The sequence below is a fragment of the Saccoglossus kowalevskii genome, chromosome 5, assembly GCF_978046115.1.
Source record: "Saccoglossus kowalevskii chromosome 5, keSacKowa6.1, whole genome shotgun sequence".
Taxonomy (NCBI): domain Eukaryota; kingdom Metazoa; phylum Hemichordata; class Enteropneusta; family Harrimaniidae; genus Saccoglossus; species Saccoglossus kowalevskii.
Window position 1 is genome coordinate 14259115 of NC_140645.1, and position 27769 is coordinate 14286883.

Sequence of the window (27769 nt, forward strand, 5' to 3'; positions counted from 1 at the left end):
GAACGAGGTTGGAGTAAATCACCAAATAAGGAAATCTGCTTATTATAACTAATGTTAACTAAAGTGTTATTACCATATATGGGATCAGATTACAGTACTCAAAACGAATTCGAGTATATTAGCTATGGTTTATACTATTTTAACAGCCCGAGTGTGTGCATAGTGCGGCGGACTCAGTCGGAATGATCGCACTTTATATTAATACTCATGTTAGCGGTAGAAGTCCGAAAACATAAAAATTATTTTTTATAAAGAAACCCTCTCAATCTTGTGGCTCAAATATTTTGCCAACACATTCTTTCTCACACATTTGAGAAAAAAAAATGAAAATTTAATTACATCAAACAACTTCATGAATAAAGTGTGTTCATGATGGAGAACCAACGATGTACAATAGAGTAAACCAGCTACAAAAGCACCAATTTGGTGTTGATAGATGAATTAAGACTATAACAGACACTTATCAATCTGCAGACTTTATATCTGCATTACGCACGCAAAGATTACATCACAAAAACAAACAAACAAACAAACAGCAATTTGTTATCAACCGATACACCGAAGCACATACGTTTACTGTTAATCAAATATAAGGTGACGTTTGAATTAATGATATATGTCCAATTAGTCCCAATATTGTCTTAATTTGCTCAAAATATGAAAATAACTACTATTCATCATATCGACAATATATGATATACACATATATCCAATGATATATCCAATGATATATCCAATGATATATCCAATTTCGAATCGTTAATCTGTGTCCATTAAGATTATCAAAACAAGGCAATAAATAACTGTTTGGTCGCGTACTATAAAGGGGCGTACTATAAACTGTACCATTTTATGTCTTCTGTCCCAGAGATCTCCACGTCATGTTATGAGTAATGTAGTGTAGCTCGAGGTATTACGTAGTTTGTGTAGTAGTGGCGCCATCCACGACAATGACCGGAGAACTCCTGGCGGGGTTAACCCAGAAGAAACGACATGAGGCGCCATATTGATTCTCAGCGACGACACGACCCGTTTGTTACGGTTCTACCGCGACGGGACGAATCGTTGGCAACAAGCTTGCGTGAAGACAGTGAAGACCCGTTGCCGTTGATTTTACGACGAGACGAACCGCGTTTACGTGACCGTCTCAGCGACCATGGTCTCTTCCTGTAGCCGTCGTCGGTGTTTGTTAATGCGACGTTGTCGCTGGAACTTTCGTTTTCTGGGTTGACCTTGTTTCCCTGGCAGATTAGAACTTTGAAAAAGGCGGACCTGAATTTTTTATTGAATACATTGTAAATGATTGGATTTGTGGCAGAGTTAACATAGAGAAGCACCCTCGCCACGTTTACTGCCAGGGCAGCGGTGTCTGGGTCCTTCATTGGAAATTCATACGCCGTTAACAGGGCCAGTGTTCGAAAAGGGCCGACACATATCAAATACAGAGTCACAGTCATTCCGAGCATGCGTATTAGCTGCGTCTTGGCTCTCATAGAGTTGGCCCCACGAACGCGGGCTGCTCGTCCGAATTTGTTAGCTCTGCGCAGTCGCAGAAGCATCAGTATGTACAGTATTACTAGGACAGGCACAATACAGAGGAAGATCACCTCGTCTATTTTTCCGTATGTGTTATAATACCCACAGTTACTTGTCACATCGCATGGCGAACAGCGCGATATCACATCGGGGACGTCCGTTTCGTTGTACGACGGCGGCCACACAATATGGGCTTGCACAAACCGCGGGAAATAAGCGTGAGGGATCCCAAACGTGCCAGCTGCTAACCACGTCAGTCCACTGACACAAATGGCTTTCTTTTTTGTCCGAGCCCCACGGAACTTCAACGGCCAGCATATTGCGAAGTATCGCTCCATGGTGAGAATCAGGATTATGAAACACGAGACACTTTGCGCGACTCTCGGAGCATACGACAATATCTTGCAACCGACTGCGCCGCCTATCGTCCAGTTGCCTTCTAAATGCACCGTGGCCAAGATGTACATCATGAACTTTGGCGGGACAACCATGATAAGAAAGATAAGATCGGCGATAGCGAGGTTGACCAGAAAATAGTTTGTCACTGTTCGCATCTCGGAGATTCTCAGAATCACAAATATTGTGAATATGTTGCCCAGGCAACCAATAATGAACACGATAGGCATGGCGATCGTAAGTATGGCGGCGTCTTCGTCGTTGACCAATGACTCTTCGATATCTTCTTCAGTAGCATGCCATATCCATAGGCCATCCGGCGCCAGGTAGTAGCTAGTATCCAGATAGTCCGAGTCGTCATACACGTCAACGGTGAAGTTCTTCATCGTGGTGATTGCTGGATGTAAAAAAATAGAAGAAAAAATACAACTTAAAAAACAGATTTGAGTAAAAGTCGAACAATATTTTACATGATTTCCTCGATTGTTCTACAATCCACAATAACAGAAATAATAGTTTTAATGCACAGCACAATATTCAGTTTTTAAATATGTTTCCATCATCCCAATTAATCCATTGTCAGATATTCATGCAATCATAATTCCTACCGTCTATAGTGCGTTAATAATGACGTCGTTTCAATGTTCTGTCAGAAACTCCGCAAGTTACAAAACGATCGCGTGTACAGAACAGAGAAAATAATAATAATAATAAGTTTTAAAGGATGTTTCCAATTGTTATTGTATATTAAGCTGCTGTGTTTTTCCAGCTGTGTACGCCAACTGATCAATACACAACCCTGTCACTATTTAAAGGTGTTCAATGTTCGATGTTGTCCTCTCAGTTGGGCACTATAGAGCTATAACGCCACCGTAAAATCGGCATGTCAATCAATTCGTTAACTTCAGTCACCCGCCGGGAATGGTTTGTAAAGATAATACCAAGCTGGGTGATTCGACGTGACGGTGGGAAATCACATTTTATTACGTAAATCAGTCGAAAAACGAGTTAGTACCAGAATGCATCGTTCCAGGTAGCGGTTTCCATGCCATGTATTTAAAATAGGTTCATTATAAGGCGACCAACTTTGAAATAAGACAGCCACATGTTGTTTTGTTTTGTTAAAACTACGACGAGACGATCGGCGTTTACGTGCGCATGCGTCAATGGCCACAGCGTGTCATTGTTTACAAACAAGCGTCTACCCATGAGCCTTTGCGTTTTTAGAGTGTGTTGTTATCGTTGCTTGGGACTCAATTCTCGCGCGTGCGCAGGTGACGACCCTCCCGCTTTAATACTACATTCATGATTATATTCACGCTTCGGAACTAAATAATTGGAATCGTCATGGGCCAGAAATGGAAATCAGAATTATCAACGCTGGGAATCAAAACTGGCACTGCTTTTATCCGATAATAATGTAGCACTAAATAAAATATTTAAACAATTGTAATCCACCTGAAAGCGCATTATTCTCCGGCATCGAAAAAAAGGTAATTCGTTCAATTTATACTCCAAGCGTATTAAGGTCTCATACCCCTAATCAACAAATGGCTGCTCAATTTAAATGCCTAGCAAGAACTAATGAATTTGTTTAAATTTGTTTTTCTCAGGTGCTCCCTGTTTGACGGCGTAATCACCTGGGTCAAAGATGAGACCAACATGTGGTCTTTTCTTTACCACTTAGCGACTGTGTACCCGTGGGTTTATTCTGTGTGTATGTGAATGTTCTAATCTTGGTGTTTTTCCAGTGATTTCTCTTGGTGCAATCCGAATACAGTAGGTGTGTCTTGTTTACCTGAGATTTGTAAGAGTTTGAGCTGGCCAACATGTTAGTTTTTTTTCATATGGTTGTTTACTTGCATGTTGATTTCCCATTTTTGAGCCATGCTTTCAACTTTCTTCATCATTTTCATATAGCAATCTCGTCATATGTTAACATTGCCGTCTATGGAAATTCAATTAGTGGTATGAGCCCTTAAACACACACGCACTCTGTATTTATTGTCTTTGACACGGCGCTTCGTATGTGGCGTTTTATCACTGACAGTAACCATAATTAAATTCGGAGCGTTTCATCCTTGTGATAGATTTAGGCCCGGTTACAGTCTCCTGCCGCTGCGCAACCGTGACTCTGCCACGGGCGCTCGACGGTCGCCTGTTGGCGCACAAAACCATTCGCAAGAGATGCCGGGAACCAGCGAGCGATCGCCCGTAGTCAAGCAGCTTTTGCCGTGTGTATAATAACGAGATCTCGTTCAGAGTGAGAAAGTTGTGCGACTTCGATTGTGTACTTCAAATAGTGTTCCATTCTCTCTTTCTCATCGCGTCCACTATTCAAACTATTGCGTACATTCACTGTTCCCACGGTTACATAAAGTTACATAGATCAGGGGGGGGGGGGTGAATTCGATGACTCTGGGAGAGAAACATTATTTGATGGTCAAACACAAGAGTCTCGTAGCAACGAAATCTCCGTGGCCAGTTGCGTTAAAGTTTAAATAAAACTTCGATTAAACCTCCACGACAACACCGAGTCGTCGCTACGAGTTCAAATATGGGTCCCATGCGACCTATATCCAACGCTTGTAAATAAACAGTGTTTACACACGGTTATGGCGCCTCGACGTATCACGTGATAACACATGTCAATGCAAAACACCGCTTAGTACGTGTCAGGTCAGATATAGATAATACATATTGTCGATGCTTCTCTCGCAGCTGTGACTAAATCCGCTCTGCTTAAAAATCAGCCGTTACTTTATAATTAATCTACTTTGAAGTTGCTATGGTGACGTATATCTACATTCTTTTCATCTTCAATGCGTTTTAACGATGGCAGATTTGAGTGATAGTGTCAAATGGTATTAGGTCGTGCGTTCGTTACACATAGAGACACATCATGGACGAGGCCAACACTTAAATCTTGTTATATATGTACAGTAGTGACGAATAGAACAAGAAACCTGCTGGTGTCGACGTGCCACTGAGAAGGGGGGGGGGCAATGTTTCGGAAAGAAAATCACGGTTATACAATATATAATAATTTACCAATGATCGTTTGGTGGAAGAAACATGGATCCCTCATAATATAATTATTAACTTCGGGGTGTATTAGGATTTAATTAGCTGAAATATGAATAAATTTAATTTGTTAGTGAAATTGAACGTTGCGTTTAGTACTGTGTGCTTTTCAGTCAGAATAAGGTTGTGCAGATTTGGATTCTTCTAAGGAATTTAACTGAGTGCTACGGCCTAGTTTTCAAGTCGTGTTAATGCAGCGACTCACTTGGCTGTTATAGGTCGGGCAGCTCAAAGTTCCGGGACCGCCGACACCGTTACCTACACACATAAACTTAACATGTAATGAGAAAATGACGAGCAATGTTTTGTAGTATCTAATGGGCTAGCCACTATTATTACAGTATAGTTGTAGCATCAATACTTTAACTTGCCTGAGGTGCTGGATGTCCGGGATTGTGCAGATAGCTGGCACTAACGTGGCTTACTTGAACTGAATGGGAATGAATACTATGGCTGTCGACTTTTCTGAAGCAGTACCGTCCACTGACGGGTCTACGGACGTGCTATGAATATGGGCATCAATGTACACAGCTTTCTCAAACGCCGCACAAAACGAAGAAATCCGCGCACTTGCACTAGAGAACAAATTACTCACATAATTGGCAATAAATTCCTAGCACAGTAAATAATCGCGAGTTCATTTTGACCATCCAAGGAGTCGTTAATATGGATATTACAATATTCTTATTGGCATTTCACCGGCGGGCCGAACATATGTATCCTATTAAAACATTTTCTCGCGAGTGTGTTTTTCCCATGGGCCAAACTAAAGACGGCACAGTCATGAACTGCCACAAGAGGGCGCGATAAAGCACGAATACTAAGACTGAAACACTTTAATCACAGGATAGCGGGGGATGTCTTAGTCAGCGAGCGCCAATATCTTTTTTTTATTTTATAGTCACTCGCGAAATTTTGATTTTGATAGATTTACTTTATGTCGAACTATTGCCCAACAAAGTAAAGTGCGTCTGGACATTGGAGGGCAGGGCTTTAAGGAAAGGTGTACTACGCTCAGTTAGAGAACTATAACGTCCAATCCTAATTGTATATGGTAATCGTTTTAAACAGTTAAGAAGAAAGTGGTTTGCATATACGCTCGGTCGTATCATAACCGAAACACCTCCAACGGAGCGCCCAGTGATACGCCGCCAGCAAAGTCATGACCCATTTCATGTTTACACTAGTATCATTTGTACTACGATACAAATACACGTCAATTGGCTTAGTTTGGGGTCAGCCCTTGGCAACATTAGTCAGTCCACAGTTAGGGGGTCCAAACAGACCTTGCGGTAACAGCGTCTGAAACCCACGTTACTAGCGTAAACTGGGAGTTGTCATGTCAGATGTATGACACCTCAATTGAGGGAAAAATAATTGGCGATGTCAAGGTTTTCACCTAACAGACAGCACGTATTTGAAAAAAAGAGAAAATAGTGTAACTGTTCCATGTCAGCTTTATCTATCAGTTTCAGGTGTTTTCGTAAAAACCGTCTTTACATGAACGCTTTGTCGCACTATTAAAGCGGGAGGGTCGTCACCTGCGCACGCGCGGGAATTTAGTACCAAGCGACTATAACAAAGCATGCTAAACACGCAAAGGCTCATGGGTAGACGCATGTTAGTAAACAAAATGACACGCTATGGCCATCTGACGCATGCGCAGGTGACGAATCCCCCGCTTTAAACTATTCCATGGTCGCGGCTATTGGTTGTTGTTACGTGACTCCATATTAGAACACGCGCTGATGAAACCAAACACGCATCTACATAATTTGCGTGGCTCGGCATGCGCGTCAAACTGCGCCATTTGGGTCACGTGGAAAAGACAGGTATGACCCGTGTGATATGACCAATAACCATGCATCTATCTCATAATATACACATGAATAAAGTCACCGTGACAGCCAAAAATATGTCATGCTTTCACTAATGTCCCACATAAATTGTGACACCATATTAAATATTATTGAACATATCAGGCGCTATACATCCAATCCAATCCCCTTTAACACCATCTGTAATTCTGTAATACGACGTTCTTATCTGTTCGCAGCATGTGAGATGTAAATCTGAGTCTGTGAAGGAGCCTGAGTGTATCAAATACTAAAGCTATGAAAAGAAAATTGTGGTAGAAAAACTGTTAATACCATGGATTATATTGAAACTGTCATTTTGGTGCATATATAAATATATATTTTAAATTGCATTTGATGCGTTTCTCATTTAAAGCGGGTGAATCGTCGCCTGCGCGTGCCTTAGATGGCCATAGCATGGTATTGTTTACAAACAAGCGTCTACCCATGAGCCTTTGTGTTTTTAGCTTATATTGTTATCGTCGCTTGGGACTCAATTCCCGCGCGTGTGTAGGTGACGACCCTCCCGCTTTCAATTACATTTTGTTTCGGTCAAACGCGATGAAACAAAAAACATCGTATGAAAGAAACTGTGAAACCCTTAGCACAGGAGAAATTGATACTCATTAGAGGAAATAAATACCAACCGCAGAATAGTGCACCAATGTACGTCATGCATGCGGGGTCGATTGATTACACTTAACTGTGTTATTTTTACCATAACGATAATCCCGATCCTAGACAGAAAGTATGTTACCATAAATAACGAAAGAAATTATTATTATTTAGGTTGTGCCTCGACGTTCTGTTGTAACTACGTCAATTACTTGGGCCGCGCGCTGTTTGGGGGAAACGAGGATAAATGTAGGGCGGACATAAATGGCTGGCGTAATTTCCACACAATACACCACAACTTAATCGAATATACACATTAAGCGATTTCTGGAATCACGACTAAAGTAATCATTAAAACCGATTTCGTCTATCTGATGAAATCCCCAGTGTGAAAAACCGTCTTTTCGCATTTATAGTTCGAGGGCTACTCGAACGAGAGATGGGATTGGTCCCTGTCAATGAAATGGAAATATGTTGAGGCAGTACATGGCTACATTAGTCCGTTGGCATGTCTGGGGCCGAATTCGCTGGTTCCTGCCGTCCTTTGCAAATGGCAAGTAGGACGTAGGTAAATAGTAATCGCCATATTGTTCCACTGTGACTGGGGCGGGATTTCGACCTAAATGCACGTGACCAAGTGACGTAATTTGAAAACATTCCAATTCTCATTCTCCGTAAACAAGTCTGCGTTACTGCAATAACGTGATATCGCCCATCCAGTCTGTACTGCTTAAACTTTGTTCTCTCGCAATTTTGTGCGCGTAAAGTGATAAAAAACAAATAGTTTTATAGCCGTACAACTTGTGACAGTAAAAGGGAAAACCCTGCTCTAAATAGTGAACGACCACAAGCATAATTGCTGATGTCATGTGACCAAGAAAACAAGCAACGAAAACATGTGATGGACCAATCAGAGTGCCGGCGCCATTACTAGTTACCTGCCTCTTGTGGGTTGGTGCGCCATATCATTTGGGGAGGCGCGAGCCAGTCTAGTGTTCAAACAGACCACGCAAGATTGTGAACCAACGTTTATCGAAATAAACTGGTCGCTGTTGTCATGACAGATAAATTGCACCACATGATGCTGTTTTAGGGTAGTAGATTGTTGCCGCCAAAGCTCTCTTTAAGCATGCAGAACGTGTTTTCAGAGATGATACTTGCTAGCATTTCCCACTACTATGCTTGGTATTTTTATATGTCAGCTGTGTCAATACGTTTCAGATGTTTAGTTGTTTTCTGACTCATCATCTGACATTCGGCGCCTCCCTCCTCAAACCAGGGTAAATGGGAGAGGGAATACCATCTTGAGAACATGATAGTCTGTGATGTACCATCAGTACCCTCCCGGGAAATCCGAAACTTATTAATGCCCCATTCACAACAGAATGTATATTCCTTTTAAGTTTCGCCCATGATTAGAATGTTTATCAAGACGTGGGGTCACGTAAGTAAAATGATAATCCACTCTAGTTTGACAACAACTGTTTGCAAGGGGTGGTCTCAAACTGTTTTATTTAATATGATATCAGAAATAATTAAGCAATTTAGATTTGAAACTCGAATTTCAACGAAAACCAACTGGGTTTGAAATGGGTAAACATTTCCATGAATGCCAACACCAATGTGATTAGATATTTTGGGAATTTTTAACATATGTTACAATGCCATTTATTATTTGATTTTTCAAACTACTCAAACCACTTGTGTTATTGTTTTTTTACTCACTTGCTTTTGTCTAAAATTGTTCGACTTGTATCAAGTTTCTGCATTGTAGTCTATAGGGGGTACAATTGTAATATTAGTCCTGGAAAAAAAAAATAGATTTGTGACGTTCATTGGCGTTGAATGGTCTGAGTCCTTATTAAACGTTTTTTGTTGATTTTGAAAGGTTGTTCTCGACTGCTTTTTTCGAAATATACCTCACATACAACTGGCTGCCGATCGAGATTTTGATTAGATTTGATTGGCCCGTCAAATAGTGTCCTATCATGTCCCGTCACCCCGCGCTATGATGGGAGGGATGGCAAACTATTTGAGAGGCAAACTCAAGTCTCGGGGCCTTCTCGCTCTGCACGAGATCTTGGCGGCCATTTTCGTCTATGCTATATCAAGCATTTGTAAGATTTTTCTCCATGAAGGCGTGAACGAAGCGTTGAAGACAGTATTTACAAATATTTCAGTTCATTATCGCATGTTAATAACAGTGAATTATTATAATACGTTGATGAGGAAGTAATGAATGTACAAATGCATTTGTAATTTGGATTAATGGTACGTACCAGTATTGATTACAATAATTACTGAAAGTTTTAATAATGTGACACAGAATATCATTGTTCAGATATCGAATGTCATATCTGTGTCGCTACAGGTCATAGTCGATTTCCTATGTTATAGTTATCTATACATCAAGACAAGCACCTGCAGACCTTAATCGGCTTTCCCCCGAGGTAGTTTATGTAACTGATTGGCTCTCGATCGATGACTTAGGCCAGGGTAATGTTCAAACAGCAACCACTACGCCACTCAGAATTTGTCATTTTCAATTTAAAACCGAAGCCTAATTGAAATAACTATTTGCAAAGTAGATATTCGATATCCAACTAAAAAAACAGTTGGTACTATTTCACATTTTGCAATTAGAAATACGATAGGACAAGTCAACGTAATCTTTATCCACACACTTTGGGTGCTATGCTAAACGACTTACATTGCCTGCATATGCTTGTTGATTAACTGCATAGTACCTTGGCATGACGTACTAATGCATTGACAGTCATTAGAAACGACAGGAAGTTTTGAAGTATCGTTAGGTTGTAAGCATCTGTGTTAGTTGATTATTGTAATGTTCATGTATTCAACTGAATGACGTCCTGTTTTAGTAACAACGAAGATCAAATAATTCCCCGGATATGCATAAAATCCGTAAATGATATGAATGTGAGTGTTGCGGAAAGTACATCGGTGAGCTGTCACACATAGACACGTGTTTTTTTAGACACCTGTTATGATATATGAATTGCGATTTCGTATCAAAACAGGGTTTTAACAATTACGTCATACTGTCGTATCGAATCGCTCAGGCTGTCAGTGTAGTAATTGTTATCTTGTTGATAACATAATCTGTTACAATTAAAAAGCTTCCCATCTGTATAAGTGTTATTTATTTACCCCTATAGTACCCATATGGTCATACATTTCGCACTAAAATTGTTCATTTTCGCTCAGTACTAGAGGGATTACAAAATAACTCTTGGCTACACGTGCTGATTTCTATTTAAAATTGTCTTTGTGTCAGATCTTTATTCGCGATGGTACGCCACGCCGTCACATAATGGAAAGATGGATTGTCTTATTAAAGCAGCAATATCTTTGCGTGGCGCTTGTTCGCGTTTCGAGCAAAAAACAAAAACAAAACAATCCATACATCTCGTGAGACTCACATAGAAATCAATAAGGCACGACAACTGCTACGCTTTAAAAAAAAAATCCATGATGTTTCTGAGTAATTTCATAAACAAGTAGTATTTTGATCCCAGATGTATCTATTATAGGTACTGACACAACCCACCACGTTATAGTAAATGATCAGAAGGAAGGCTTCAAAAAGCATCCAATGAACGCGGACTTTCATTGCCGATAAAATGACCACCTGCCTTGGAATATCTCATCAGAACGTCGACGGAAATCAAGATCGAGCCAATAAAATCAGCAATGATGTCCCATCCCACTGGACGACAACTGGAGACGCTGCGGGGGAGATAAACTTAGATTCATAGTTAAATCAAACACACACTCATCGTAATTTGAAAGTCATTATATCTATTAAAAAAAAAAACTACACTGCTGACGCTGATTGCCAAGAGAACGCTGCATCGATTACAGTAATCAAGTAACATATGGTAACTAATTGGCGGGCAGCTTTTAGTAGACGCTACAAGTCGATCAGCGCCGTCGAATAGGTTCTCTATATACTAAAAATCACATCATATAGTACAACGACCTGATCTGAAATGAATATTCTCGAAAGTATGCAAATATTTGTTCGCCTCAAATTAATAAGGTTGAACTCACAGCTCGACGTATAGCTTCTAATAAGTATTTAAGTGGCATGTTCGGGGATTGATGTCAGATTGAGACGTGAAACCATATGGTTGGTTGGAAATAAGCAAAGGAAGAACACAAATAATATCAAAGAAATTACACGACATGTTCGAAATTACGAAATGCTTGTTCAGCAACGGATTATATCACTCATTGTGCCAGGCAGATGTTTCCTTGTCGGCAGCGATAATGCATCCGACGTGATACGTACATATATAACAAAAGAGCGTTTGTACGGGGTAACAATATAAAAACAATAAGATGAGGAGCTGTTTTAACGGGAATGAATACTCTTTCTTTTGTGGTATTACTGGAGGAACAGTGCGTCACTGATTACCATAGACATACCATAAGATGCGAAACACATGTGCTTTCAGCCTCGACCAAATGACAAAACGTGGAATAGCGTGTATAACATGTAATAACCAAGGGGAATTAATATTCGTCAATGGATATCACTGATCCACATTCCCTCTTAGCGGGGTTCCCACAATCTCCATTGACTCGCCTCATGTTAGAAAAAAAAAACACACAACTGAGAATGGATAATGTCACTGGTTATTCATAAACCTCCAGGCATAGATCATATAAAAGTGTGCCGAACCGTATTCGAGAATGCCAGAATAAGAAAAGAAAAGAAACAGAAGCCATGAGAACATTAGTAAATATAAATATAAATTAAGAGAATGTTCAAAAGCCTTAAAGCACATCAGATCAAACTGCTTTTACAAATGCAACTTAAATTACGTTACTGTGTCACAGCTAGGTGCACTTGCGGTTTTGTCTGTTTTAAAAATAAAATATGGCTAACTTTGAGGAATTGCTCGAACTGCTTTTTACCGCAAAGTGAAATATTGTTTTGGTTGCACGAGATTGATGTTAGAAAATGCGCAGTCGCAGTAAACTTTATTCCCAATTGGTTGTCGAGATCCCGTTTTTAACGTTACCGTGTCTATTGTTCCGTGGGCCCATTTGGAAGAGTGGTCGTGATGGTGTTTGGGAGAGGAACAATATTTGCTATTGTAGAGGGGAACAAGATGCGTGACTCCCCAGCTCTCATGCCTATTAATGTACCAAGTTTGCTTATGCATTTCGTGACAGCATTACGACCAAAGGCAAGATGAATAAAAACGTTTTTTTTTTTTGAATGAGTGTTTACACAACGTAATTGCATTCAGAATTGGTTGAACGGCATGATGAATCAAACTTAGTTACCGTTTACAGAAATAGACGGCACAGTTATCACACATAAAGGGAGATTGTTTACTATTGCTGAAGGCAACATGCATCTAGATTCAACATTGACAATGCATCTATACTACTTAATAGCATGTTCCAGGAAGTACATTGAATGGAAATGTATAGTGACTAGTTAGGAAAGGCAACTGACTATGAAATTGAGTTCTACATACAATACACGAAATGATAGAACCTATATGTCAATGTTTTCTCAACTCTATATTCAATCAGTATTGCTACGGAAAAAAAAATACCACAGATATCGCTAATGGACGATCGTTCGTTGACAACTAGCCTCATTTCAACGCGCGATTAATTAAAAAGAATACATGATTCTGGTACCGTCTCCACGATACTTCAGTTACTTTATCCTTATCTATATTATTATTATCAACATTCCGCATATTAAGCAGCGAGTTAGCATAAACAGCTGTGATGCAATGGTATTTAAATATATCACTTTTGAACGCCATACAGAAGATTCGTTACCGGAAATTTGGTCACTGTTTCTCAAAATCTCAATTAGTTCCAGTATCTTTCCTCTGCGCACCTGTGACTCACCCTGAGGCACCCAAAAGATGCCCGGTGAGCCGCTTGTGTACTGAAACATATATTGTTGAGGGCAGTGTAACAAACAGGAACGGCAATCATATACGCGAGGGATCTTCTATTAATATTATTTATTCTAATCAATATTAAACTGTTTATTTATAATATTCACTTGCACATATCTTTAAGTTTGAACAAGTCAGTGATTGGGGATGATTCCAAATGTGAAACACATATATAACACAATTCCCCACACAAGTTTACGTAATTTGAATTTCAGAATACATAGATTCTAAAAATAACCACCAATAATAATAACCACATCTTTCGACATTTTGCAAGTAATATATGACTTGCAAGTATTTTAGATCACAATGTAAACCCCTCTTATTTGTTGACTAATTTACTGAAATTGTGTTTATCCATCCCGATAGCGATAAATAAGCGCCCGAGTTGAAAACATAATGTGTTTTATGCGTTCAACTCGGAATGGATCCCTTATCTGAGAGCAGATTTTCATATAGACGTAAAGACAACTAAATATATCGCTCAAATCACGGCACCGCCTCTCCAAAAATGAAAGATACACAACAGCAATTATTCTATTATATGTATTTTTACATTTTAGAACACATGTTTTAGAACTCATTCAAAGATAAAAAAAAATATTGTGTTTACGGAAATGACTGCACGCAAATGATTAACGATGCAGATCTCGTGTTTTCAATTGGAACTCTCCGCCATATGTAGATACGAAATGGTGTATATAGATAAAGTCCTCATTTAACAAGCAGTCCAATCAGTCAATGATTGACCTACAAGTTCAAGGCTGGCCAAGCAAGTATGTCATTACTATGTCGGTGCCTTTGATTAGACGGAGACAGAATATGAAGATAGTAGATATGTCGAAACGTCACCCGGAAACTATACAGCATATAGGATGTAGCAGCTGGCTACTGTATAGAGCCATGCGATTGAGTCAGACGCTCTGCTAACAATTGAACAATGCAGACATCTCTAGCCTCTGCCCTCCCACGTGTCTTCGGAAATGCGCGAAAACACTTAGCTCTAATCATATAGTCACTTACAACTCATATAACTGTATAATTAGTTCATCATACCGCCTATTTAACCGAGGTTTCTACGGACTAAACAAACCGTTTTACATACTCGGAGATAAGCACTTTGATGCTTTCTAGAATTCTTCCCTCGTTTACGGCAGTGGGAATTTTCGGTACCACAAGGATATTTGATCAGCAATTAAGATGAAACTCGCCTTTTAATGGAAATATTGTTTATATTAACAATTTTACATGTGCTTACTTCAAGCTATTTTTAAATGCAATAGTTTGTCAGTAAACAGCGGGGAATTCAACAACAGAAATTGTTTTGATAGGCTAAACAAAGTTGTGAACCTAACATCAACAATCTAGATCGCACGAGGAAAATATATAATAAGTTCACGAAAATAATACAACTACAAACAAGGTACACAGAGAATATATTACAAGACAAGATCAAATCAGTCAGTGAATGATAACCCCGGGGTATACCGAGATGTGATATCAGGTGTTTCAAAACAAGTGAGTACATCCCGCTCCACATATAACATCCTCCCGTATAATCATTCTGCGAATCATGCGACTGAAAAGGTAAATAAGCTAGTATTACTTTCAATGGACCCATATAGTTGTTGGTATATTGTTGATCAATAATATGTATCAAATGATACCATATCAATATTACCACGTAGAACAACCACAGTGTGCATCATCTAAGTAACCTTTGACATCTGAGCTGTAGGCCAATCAGATAGCGCGGTGAGACTCGGAGAAAAAAATCGGTTTGTCTAATCAATATAAATGCATCATACCCCTTTTCAGGGAGTATCTACTTTTCGGATCACAAGTATGAAATGCCGCCTATCAAGTGTGCATTAACCTCTGCGTTACGACTTAACAATCTGAAGCAGCGCGAAAAATGTTCCTCAAGCATCACCGGATAATAATGAGTTTGCTTTTGTGCTGGAAACCTGCGCGCTTAACAAACGCGCGGCTGTCTGAATGCATCGCTGTAACACAACATAATTATCGGAATATAGCTGAATATTTTGTTTGGTATGAGAATGTTTTTTTGCCAAGCCATCAATCACGTACGGCGTATATTAGGTACCTGGCACATCTTGGTATATTACAGTGCACTACATTACCCTGGGGCAGGTTTGAAACTCTCCCATACGACGTGACCAATTCAAGCGAGGTAGCGCAATCTTTGCGATATGTGTAGAACTACGAATGTCAAAAAAGTGCTTAGCGTTGTTTTATGACCACAGCACAAACACTGACATTCCCGGCCAATGTTGTGAGGTCAGAGACGCACATCTGTGAAATGGATTCAATCGATTACAAATCGTAAAATGTTATAATGATAGCACATCGCTTTAATAATATCACCCATACGTAGACACCTCGAAACTTGGCTTAAATTCTCATAATAAGATTATGATTCGTAAAATGTTAACTGTACCTGCATTCAGTGTTACTTTAAATTTCGACCATTTGACGTATTATGTTTTCGACATGCGTTCATTTGCCACAAGATAATTGTCTACTAATGGAATGATGTTCAGTCATTTGGCATTCGCGGGAGTATAACTTTGTATATGAGACAGGCATTTGCACTCGTTTGATTATCTAAGCATCCAGAATCTCCCCGGGAACATTTAATAGGAACAACGTACGTGATGACACATGCTAAATCTATCCTCTGTGATAATTAAGCATCGGTTTGCACAATTACATCTTGTCTGTGATTATATACGTTTGGTAAATTCCAATAAGATCATGCTATTATTTTTTTTTTGGGGGGGGGGGAGAAAACGAAATGGTGAGAAAAATATACTTGCCACATATGTGCCTGTTTTGGTAATTCTCTGTGTCAACTGATGCACAATCGATACTCGGATAGGAGTACTTGCTGTCAGCTTCGAATCCATGATTGGACAAGTGGATGTTATGAGAAACAGTTTAAAAGGCTTTCTCTCCCATGACGTCATAGTGACGTTCGCTTTGACATGTTCTACGTGATCTTTCAATTGTTGATTGTTGTTTTGAATTCAACTATACTGAACACAATGATAAAGGGCATCTTAACAAGAAGTGTCGAAACGATTCAAGTTGATCCGCGCTGAATTGACAATTGTCTTGTTGTTTTGTTCACGGACTATTTAAGTAACACACTGGGTATCTAATTTAATGAACATGTATCCGGCGTATATATTAGAATAAATACGACCATGGAATCTGACGTCATACAAATTAATATCAACGTACAACTCGGGGCTGTGATTGGTTCATTGTTGGTTGGGTCATTGTCTGTTGCGAAAGCCTGTTTAATATGTGTCGATTGCATGTTCGTGTTATCATAAATTCACCTCTGCCGCCTGAAAATAAATCGATCCCCAAAGTCACACTGTGAACGTGTTTGCCATTGGCGCAACGCAATTACCAGTAACTGGGAAACGCAGGAGTTGAGTGAATTAGGGCGTCATAAACCAGCTCAATTGCGTGGTTTACACAAACGCCTTTGGCAAGTACAGCGACGCAATTACAGTAATGAAAAATTCGTTATGCAAGTAAAATGAAATTAACTGTGACATACACAGGTGCTCGAGACTACATTAGTCTCCCGCTGGGTTGTGTTTTTTAATGAAATAACTAAGTCACTAGAAGCAATTCTCTGTAATTATTCTTGCGTTTTCAACATGCACAAAAATAACCGTATGTTATAATTTCCGTTCCAGTGAAGCCGTTAGGGCGTATCGCCATGTTGCCTTCTAAAGGGTTACCCCATGTTACCCGTTGCCAGTTATCTGTTCTTACTCTGAAATAAAACGGACTGTACGTACGAACGCAATCAATAAATAACTCCCTTGATACCATATACTTGCAAACTGGCGTCTTTGAGTACCTTTTGTCGAACTAGTGTCTGAGATGAGAGGTCGAGAGGAGGGGAATGTCATCGAACATCCAACAAAAGAGCTCGGACTGATAACGTTTATATGAAGCGGCATCCGCGAATGCTTTATTACAATCACGGGACAAGACTGTGACAAATGAGTCTACGATGTCTTCTCGTGGTTCACGCCACTTCGTGTTAGAGAACACCAGTAGCATAATGTCTTTCCAATACCACAGAAGGGAGGACGGCATCGTAACAAAGATTGCTACATACGGTGGTGGGCGCATTGACAATTATTGATTATTATATTGTCTTTTCGAGAAAGCGGTTTGTGCATAAACTCTGTAGTTATTGGGATCGGAACACGGTGAGACATGTATCCATTAAAACATAATTTGTTTCTGTTGATGAATATATATTAAAAAAATCCATTGTCTAACCACCAGTTGCAGTGTCGTGGCGGTATCAACTAAACTCGTTGCTTGGCGCAGTAAATTATAATATCAGGCGCCAACATAAGAAACAAACTAACACGAACTTGTGTGTGTGTTTGTTTGTTAATTCGTAGTTAAGTTTGTTTGTTAATTCTTAACTAAGGGCGGGGACAGAAGGGATGTTACAAATTATTGTACAGTATTCATTTCCCACTGCGCTGGCAACATAATATACATAAAATGTCGAAATAACTGATATAACTCCAATGAAATGTTGGGATGACATTCATCAAGCCATCTTCTTCAAACACAAAGTATTGTAGCAACGGTGGTTGCCCAATAAACAAACGTCTGACGTGAACTTGGAATCCTAGTATACTCTACAGTTCGTGCCACGGTGATTTGTGGTACTAATTTATATTTAGAATTCGTGACATTAATCGCGTCAATAAAACTATATAATTCGCGAACGAGGCTAGTATGGTCAATTTAAGTAATATCAATAAACGACATGTATACAGGCCATATATGCAAAACCAGTCCACACAGTTCTCACACTGCGTCATTAGGGCCATAATTAAACAAAACATTACACCAATGAATAAAAGAATAAATCGAAAGATATAACAAATTTAATACAAGCTTTTAACTCTATTTGTTCGCAAGTTAATTTTTACTTCTGTGATACTAGTATGCCATCTGTGTGGAGTGATATAGGCGAGGTCGATGAATAATTTGCAATATTGAGTTTCAGATGTTGAATTAGATGTCGTTCATAGAAAAAATCATCAGCGATGTGGTTATCGACGTATGACAGGCTTTTTTTATGAGGTTGTGGGGAATAATTCAATGACTTGTTGTCTAGAAAAGTCGTGTGTCGATTTTGTCAATGACCTGTGCGTATCGCGAGAACTTGAAGGCAAGGGTGTATACAATAATTGTTGAGAATACAGGGTAACTGGAAATGACGTTCTCAGACCACTAGTTTCATTGCCACGACTTGTTGATTTGTTGTCAATAATTACACCACGTCATCAACGGGCGGTGAAGTGTTTCAATCGCAGTTACCAAACGAAATCAAGACGATTTTCCTGACATCGTGTTTTGTATGCGCGTTATGACTTGGGGCGGTCAAAGTTTTAGCCAAAGTTGCGAGGCAACGGCAGGTTAGTTTTTAGCCTCGTTGTCAAGTGTCGATGGTCTACTTTTTCACAGCTTTTTAAAACACTTATTCAAGTAAGCAGATTATATTTGTCTATTTTGTTATTGTTACTTTTATTTGCTTAATTATTGCTTCATGTTTCTATTTATTCTTCTACATTTCGTTTTATTTATTAATTTGTATATTTTTTTCTAATTTTGGTTTTTGTAATGTTGGTCTTAATTCAACACCATAACACTAAGATGGATCAAATTCGAAAACATATTTGTAAATTCACCGGCCACTCTCAAATTTATTCACATAACTGTCTGGTATTGTACACACACGCCATCTCATTCATTATACAAGGATATCGTTCGATATTTCGTAAAAAAATAACCAAGTGGCGTGGTTGAGATGGGCGTCGTCGATTCTATATTATTATCAGCTAATAAAAAATTGATGAAACACACAAGTCGGTTTCTTATAATGATATTATACACTTCCGATGTTTTCCACGAGTACGAAATTGCCAATCATTTTCTGATCTACGTACATGTCTCATTTTTCTTCTCGTTTTGTTTGAATAAATTAACTCAACCCTTGTAGTGGAGACGTTATAATGATACGCAGCTGGTTCTTATTAGCAGTGTATACCAATTAATTAGGAAACACGGCTAGAACGCATAATCCAAATAGTTAAGGTCAAACGCGTATGTTTGTGGTCTGTCTAACTCGTTATATTGGGTATGAACACACGCGATCGCGTTTCTCAACGGGAATGATAGGTTTGCCAATACATAGGCATTTTAAAGCATTTTAGGCGTGATCGGATAGATAGACAAATAGAGTCGTACTGATCATCGTACATGACGCAACAAAAGCTAGATTTAAATTAAGACTTGCGTGATCTGTATGTCTAGGTTATGCTACTACCAGGCACGGACACATGTTGTCAGTTTTGCTATAAAAACAAAACAACAATAATCAACATTATCGGACACGGTCACATGATGCTGCATATAGTTCGCAATGCGGCGGAAAACATTTTATAGACTAAAGCTTAGAGACGCATGGTATACTATGAAACAGTTCTACATGAAATAAAAGCACAGACACAACTGCATTCGAATGAATGAGCAAAATCAACAGCAATTTCGTGATTGTCAGGCAATTCCATACATCATACCTCATTTCCAATAATTAATTGAAAAAAAATGAAAAAAAAAATAGCTCTTACTAAAAATAAGAAGCGGTGTCTTCTCGGAGGTACAATATTGTATGTGCTGCTTCCTTTGCCTTCCTGATGAATGACTGAGAATTATTCCAGATGCAATAGCCCTGAAGTCAATATCCACGCTCACGGGAGTGTGAAACACGCCTAACCGTCCATTCATTAACGGAGCCACTACTTCAGAATGAGTTGTGTGATGCTGGAAAGATTTGCTGCTGCTGTTCTACAGTCACTCCCTCTGGGTAAACTCGCAAACGATACGCACAGTACGAGCTCAAAGGAAATATCGTGACGTCATTGCTTTGGCTCGTGTTAATTTGCCAATTATGACGCTAGGTGTTTTAAGTGTCATCGCTTATGACACAGTGACGACTACTTCAAATTAACGAGTGATTGGAATACGTAAGTGTCACGCACGCCTTCTTTACAACAGGCTCACAGCTACATCACATGTAACGGAGAAATGCATAAATTACCAATATTTAAATGTTGCCCCGTCTGTGTTATATGATTAACCTAGTCTATTTCGCGCCAATTATTTTCTTTCTGCTGGGTTTGTTCGCAGCGTTGATGTACAGTCACAGAGTCTCCATGAGATGTACGTCCCGTAAAGTTGCTGCCCGAGATGCTGTTACTGCGTACATAATCTCAAGCTTAATATTGTGTAGCATGTTGCGCGCGTTGCGTTCGACGCGCATTTCAGTGGCGTATTGCGTGCGTTGAGCAGGGCACGTCCGTTTCACGTTGCGTTCATAAGTTGCACCTTGCAATTAAAAGCTCCACACGTATTACAACGTAGCATTTCACGTAACCAATGTAGTTTTCGGGAGTTGTATAATATTGCATGGGCCCCAGTTTGGTGCTTTTCATATAAACTACGTATGTTGTGGGACATAGGATGTTGCACTGAGCATTACAGTGGCGGCGGCACCGGGGCAGGAGGGTGGCCCCTCGGAATAAAAATGTTGAGAGGGCGTCCCCCCCAAAAAAAATCAAGCTAAAACCTTTTTGTGTCAGCAAAATTTGACCCTCAAGATGCGGGATTTGACCAGATCTCGCCCCTCGATGCAAAATGTCGTGCGGCCGCCTCTGCATTAATTGGAATTTCTTCTCGTCGTTGGTATGGGAGAATCGCTTTATATTGTTGTGTTGAACCAGTCGGTATATATACAAAGCATTTCTCCAACTTATGTTCACAGTTCGACGTCATTGTTTGTCTATTCGAGTCACATAAATAATGTAATATATTTAATGGCGCGGTGCAGCGGGATTACAGATTTCCCATTTGAATTATGGCTGGAGGACTTTTGTTCTTACTGCAATTATTTAATTTAATCTAAACATATAACTAACAATTGTATGTCTGTCAGTTTTATCGTGGGAATTTTGTTTATATTTCTGTCCTACCCTCGCCCGTTGTTACACATACACAACAAGAACTACTTCGCGTCATGAATCGGGAATTTGATTTCAAAAATTTAAACTCATTTTATCCAAAACCAATTTCTCGCAAAATACCAAGCTTTTGAATAATTCTACACTCGTCGCATGGTGTAGCATGTCGAATGCTCCGGGTCGTAATCATCCGATACGATCGACTATAGGCGTTTTTTTATATTCTACCTTCTGAATAAATAAAATTGGATTTGTCGTTTCACTCATCTGATCATTCATAAACCCAACTCAAATCTATTTTGAGACAATCTTTGTGGCAATTCTATCAATCATCCACATTAAAATCAAATAACGCGTTAGTACACGCATCTGATATGCGACAATATTAGACATGCGTGAAACCTGGGTAATTAAACCAAAAAAGAAGAAGCAGTCATTATTGCAATTTAAAAACAGACTCCTACATATTTTACAAAAATCATATTGAACTGCATTACCATTTCGGGACCGAGTAGAAACTGGATATTGTGAAATTGGTTGTAAAACTATACATGTACTGCTATGTTTTATAGCAAAATTACGCGCGGTCGTAATATTTTAGATTACACATATTAATATATTGTCGATATCTAAATAGATATAACTCGATACTCGTTTAGTTTGCCCTCTGAGTTCTTGTAATTTCAGAATGTCACTGTGATATATTTCTATACAGACCAATTTTATTTCTAACATACGTATTGCTTAATACGTTAGGACATTACGTTTTGTGTGTGTTTGGCTGTCTTTGATCAACTCAAATAGTCAATCACAATGAAGCAACCGCTTCTAATTAGGACATTCGTATTTTCTCAATTCTCCCTGTATTTAAACATGATAACCACTGATCGTCGCTTAGAGTCTGAAATATCAGGCTATCTCATCTTATTAATTTCCTTTGCACTCTTGAATGAATATCTTCTCTGGATATTTCACCAATAAAACCAGACATGCTATCCAATGACCCCGACGGGTATGTACGCTCCATTCCCATGACGGTGTATTCGTATCATTGGCCTGGGTGACATCATCGTTCTACTCATATACTGCTAAAATACGGTGGGGAGTAGGCTCACTGCACGTAAGGTGACATGGTATAAAGGGTATAATGAAAGCAACATGATAATATAGCCTACGATTTTCTGTGAAATGAACCTGTTTTACAGATTGGTCTGGGTAATGTCATTGTTGTGCGCATTAAAATTTGCGCATATGACACAAGTTGCGTACTACCTTAACATCATAAACGCAAATCACGCTGATCCCCGGCAACGTTAACTTCGCCATGCTGCGCGTACTGCTTGATGTTTTCATTTCTTCAATTTACAAGAAGTCACTTATAAATTTGCGCTCTAACGGATCAATAGTAAAAGGTCGATGTCTGGATTCAAGTAAATTGTCACATGTTGTTGAGACGGCCTCCATTATAACGAAATTCCTTTGAACAAATTAGATATCGATAAGATATCAGAACAATCATTATTACATTGTGTGAGTTAATTGGTTGAGCACTATCGACGTTAAACTCGTTTCTCTTTGTTTGTACGCATTAACTAAAAAATGTTAAATAAGAATATTATACACACTATGTACGTATTTAGCGGCCTTTGTAAATGCCGAATAACACTACGGTCGCCATTTATTAATGTTTAATGGAGCTATACAATTACAAACTTTCAAGTTTAAAAAACAAACGACCTTCAATGATAAAGGTGTTATTCGGTGATATCGACCTGTACTTTGTAACAACGCCCTAAACTATTAAAATAGTGAATTCTAGTATTGTGTTGCCGTTGTTTATTTGTCAAGAAAAGTTTAGCAATGTTCTTATGATCATAAAGATCTCAAAGTAAGTTGCACTATTTTTTTTAAATTAGTTTTAATTTTCAAATAATAATAATAGACTTCATGTATTTTGTAAAACGTCTAGGTGAATCAGAGAATCGGTTATCACATTATGTCTTGCACTTAATCAATAATATATTGACACACTTGAATATTCATTAACCCCGAGTTCGTCCTAGCATACGCTGGCTTTTAATAACCATTGTTAACAAGCAATATATTGGTAACTTATATTATCGATACATTACACTATTAGTAACTAACAATATTAGTAACTAGCACTATTGATAACTAAAACTATTGGTAACCAACACTACTGGTCACTAACTATATTGGTAACAACTACCATTGTTAACTAACACAATGTGTAAGTAATGCTAATGATGACTGACACTATTGGTAACTAACACTATCAGTAACTAATACTATTGATAGCTACAACTATTGGTAACTTGCGCTATTAATAACTAACATCCTTGGTATGTTTATGATATCAAGTATCTGCAATGCATATCATGTATCTGCATAACCAAATGAGATAGTATATGCATAATCACATAATACGATGACTTGTAACACGGCGTATATTTGAGCTGTAAATATGTTGGTCGCTTAACCACACCATAAAACATTCGAACCATTATGTAATAACTTAATTTCCCGTATTGTAAAACCATTTATTTTCAAAGGCATTTAATCTCACTAATTTGATTTGTTTTTGGCAATTTTACTAGGTTTTTATGTTCGCGAACTTTGCAGGGACAACGAGTTTTCTAATTTAATTATCATGGTTCGCAGGAAAACGTGGCACAAGGGACCGAGATTGAATGTCCCATAATTTGTGACGTTATGCAAAATGAGATATAATTTACGACATTTTTTATTTTTTTGTAGATATGGATGTTATTGGCGGGTGGTGGTCGTCGCGCCGCGTCCTGTTCGATATGGGACTCATAGCGACGTAAACAGCGAGTGTAAAATTTACTGAGCGACGTCCCGCTGGGTATACATCCATCAATCGTAATGACAGCGCTTGGATGAGATATACGCCACAATGAAACATACATCATATCGTTGCCTCTCGGCACCATGTCTTTTGGGGGTACGTTGGTGTTGACCTTTGTGTAGAAGTATTAGCGCCGGGCGCAGCAAGGTTACTTATGTTCATTACCAAAATACAATATCTAATTACTGGCCCAGTAACAAGACATCTCCCAGCTCCAATTAAATTAGAAGATCAATTTGGAATCTATCACGGGTTTGTTTACATCTATGTATGCCCAGGTTCATTAAACAAATAGACTGACCCCGGGTTTCACCTCGCGTGTATTATAGGCGTGATTTAAAAAAAAATGGACAAAGAGAGACAAATGCTTAAACAGCTGCAGTCGTGCTAGCCTTTAGGTCATGTTTTGTTGCAATACGTTTCCGATAGTTGTATAATTTACTGCACCGGAAGCTCACAGACGAAAGCAATTAACGTAGTGATATAGCACTTCCGGTAAACGACTAATATACATCAAAGATGCATTTTTTTTTGCTTTTTGCTGTCCTGTCTAGTCTCTGCGACGTGCGTTAAAACAGACGGGGAGAGTTATTTCGGAGAGTGTGTGTGAAACAGACATTTCAGGATTTGATTGAAATTCCAGAAAAGATCGATGTATATTTTTTACGCGATCTTGCACTCTCATCATGATGAAGTTTCACTTGTTTTACGGATTGAAAAAAAAAAACAACAACAAAAAACATTGCAGTGCCGCATAGATAATGTATGACCTGGGTAGTGATCCCTGGTTTCAAATGCCACTGCTCTAATTTGAGATATGTTCTTCTCCTCACAGTTGGGAAACGTTATATTGTTTTTATTAATGGAACCGTGCTATTTTCGTGTCCCATTCCAGAGTAATATACGAGCATAGTTCAGTCGGTGAGCATTCCACGTACGTACGGTACCATACTCGGCCAATGCAAGTCTGGTATCAATTACATATTTAGTTGGGCATCTCCAATCGAGTCGGTTATATTCCACTGGACCGAAGCTATTAGCTGAAACTACTGTCAGTCAAGCACTACGAATTTCAACTGTTCGTCGGTGTGTAGTCGGCGTACAATATACCATTCAGGAGTTTCTGTCACACATCATGTGACGTTGTTTTCGATTATGGACCTTTTACTGGTTAACTTTTATTATTTTAAATCTATCATTTATTCACCAATAATCCTGTATTAACTCTCTTTAAATAATTCACAGTAATAAGTCATTTTTTTATGATTAATCGTAAACTGACAATGCTGCTTCCACGTCGCACTGTATGCTAACCCGTTGATGTTAAATGATCACCACACCTGCGTAATAAAGAAATGTGATTGTTAACGAGCGAATAGTCAGTTGTTTTGCAACAAGACAACGCATAACGCTATGATAAATCACAATTTAATGTATTCATTATTATGCAGTGTCGAGCAATAAAAAAAATATATTTTCATTTTCTAATACATCTTAAAATTTGCTAACTAGACTTGCAATGTAGATATTTTGTTTTAGCTCTTTGGCATATGGTGAACGTAGTTCACCTTAAATTCCCCTCGCTCAAATTTACTTTCGACGTTACAAGCCATGTGTCGGTCGACACTCTAAGCGAGATGTAATTAGACGTGTAATGCAATTGCCTTAGGCAATTTTGTGTTAATTTGTCTCCTTTATTCATTCTGATAGACTAATGTGCCGGTTTCAGGGTCACGTGGCCTTTTGGTCTGAGTACGTCATATCATCCCCCATTTTTATTCAGTCTGGCGAATATTATAACCACAAATCGTCTTGATATATGTCTGACAGACTCTTTTTTTCTCGGCAGGTGAATGTCTACGAAATAGCACAGACTCTTGTGTATCAGCCGACTGGAGGATCAGCGCGTCGTGAAACAAACCTGGAACGAACCAACTTACTACTGACGCAATTGAGCGGAATACCCGAGCGTCAATTAAGTCTTCCAATTCTAGTTCGTAGCCATGTCGTTTGATAATCATTGAATTTGTCCTTAAAACATTTGTCATACCCCTGCCTAGCAGATACATATTTAATATTAAACATACTAAAATTCATATGCGTTTGGTAATTGTGAATGCATGGGACGAGGACGAGCTCATAACAACTAACTTGAACGAGGCTATGTGTCGCTGACGTAACCAGACAATATATCATGCTCACCAGAAACCATAGTACATGTATATTGCAACCAATGTATTCTGATTCGAGGGAGAAACAGGCAAGATATGCTATACATGACTTAGAAATTGGGAAATTATTGTCGGTGCTTGTGTTGATGTATTTCGTGACATATATCAGAATATTTTAAGCGGCTCGGGCGTGAATGTAACACAATCAAATTCAATGTAATGTCATCACACATTATGTGTCCTCTGACGTAACGCATGCGCATATCATATGACCTTAATACAAGATCTCGATCGGGCGTCGGCGTAATCGTGTTGTATGAGAGACATTGAATCCATAAAACAAAACAAGTCTAATAGTAAAATGTCGTCTGGTGATGTAGCTAAACAAAAACCAAATTGTTGATTTTTTTTACATTTTAATAAATTTATACTGCTATTCGGGATTCCGTTGTTTGTTTGCTGACTATTTGTTGACTGTACCCCTTTATTTTGAACAAAAAAACAAAACAAAAAAAAAACAATAACAACAACAACAAACAAACAACCAAAACAAAAAAATACAAGCGTGACGCGGGCTCCATTTTACGATATAATGTGTGAATATAAGTGGATATAACTTTTAATTGATTCAATGAAACGTTTATTGAAGATGAAATATTTTTGTTTTGATACTCTATATCAATGACAGCATTGGACTATGATTTATCGTGACATGAAAACGCTATTCTTGTATCACCCATCTGGATATTCGATTGACAAAACAATGAAATTCTCCAATACGCATGTGTACAGTTTGTTTTGGTGCGCACAATAACAATCACTGCACATGCGTATTAGTGACATTGATTTTTCACCCAACGATTACTGTTGCGTGATTTCATGGTAAATCATATTTTGATTTAGTCTACAGTGTAGAGTATCGGACAAAAATATATGTTTTCGTTTATATTCCATCTTTAATATATATATTATTTTATTGATAGTCACGTGGTTCAATTTTGATGCAAAAGCTACGACGAAGTGATCTCTATACACTGTATTACAAACTATTTCGATCATCTGCAGCTCGTTCCTGACAACTGGCGTTATATTTTAAATTTATCTTTTTATTGTTTAACGGTTTGTTAGATGGTTTGTCGTCACACAATAGGACCGCCGATGCCCA

The 27769-nt window shown here is 38.7% G+C and overlaps 1 protein-coding gene across 6 annotated transcripts in view; it reads right to left on the bottom strand.

Annotated features, from left to right (window-relative positions):
* Window positions 1-309: 309 nt before the first annotated feature.
* LOC102806421 (QRFP-like peptide receptor) overlaps window positions 310-27769 on the bottom strand; it is a 91550-nt gene continuing 64090 nt past the window's right edge. For 3 of the 6 annotated variants that reach the window (XM_078013399.2, XM_085499141.1, XM_085499142.1), the window contains one exon: window positions 310-2329. In XM_078013399.2, coding sequence (XP_077869525.1) covers window positions 1014-2318 — 1305 coding nt within the window. In that variant the 5' untranslated portion in view covers window positions 2319-2329 and the 3' untranslated portion in view covers window positions 310-1013. Of the gene's footprint in view, window positions 2330-20154; window positions 20461-25609; window positions 25774-27769 lie in introns of those variants that run through there. The other 3 variants (XR_014929413.1, XR_014929414.1, XM_006822652.3) reach the window with 2 other exon arrangements.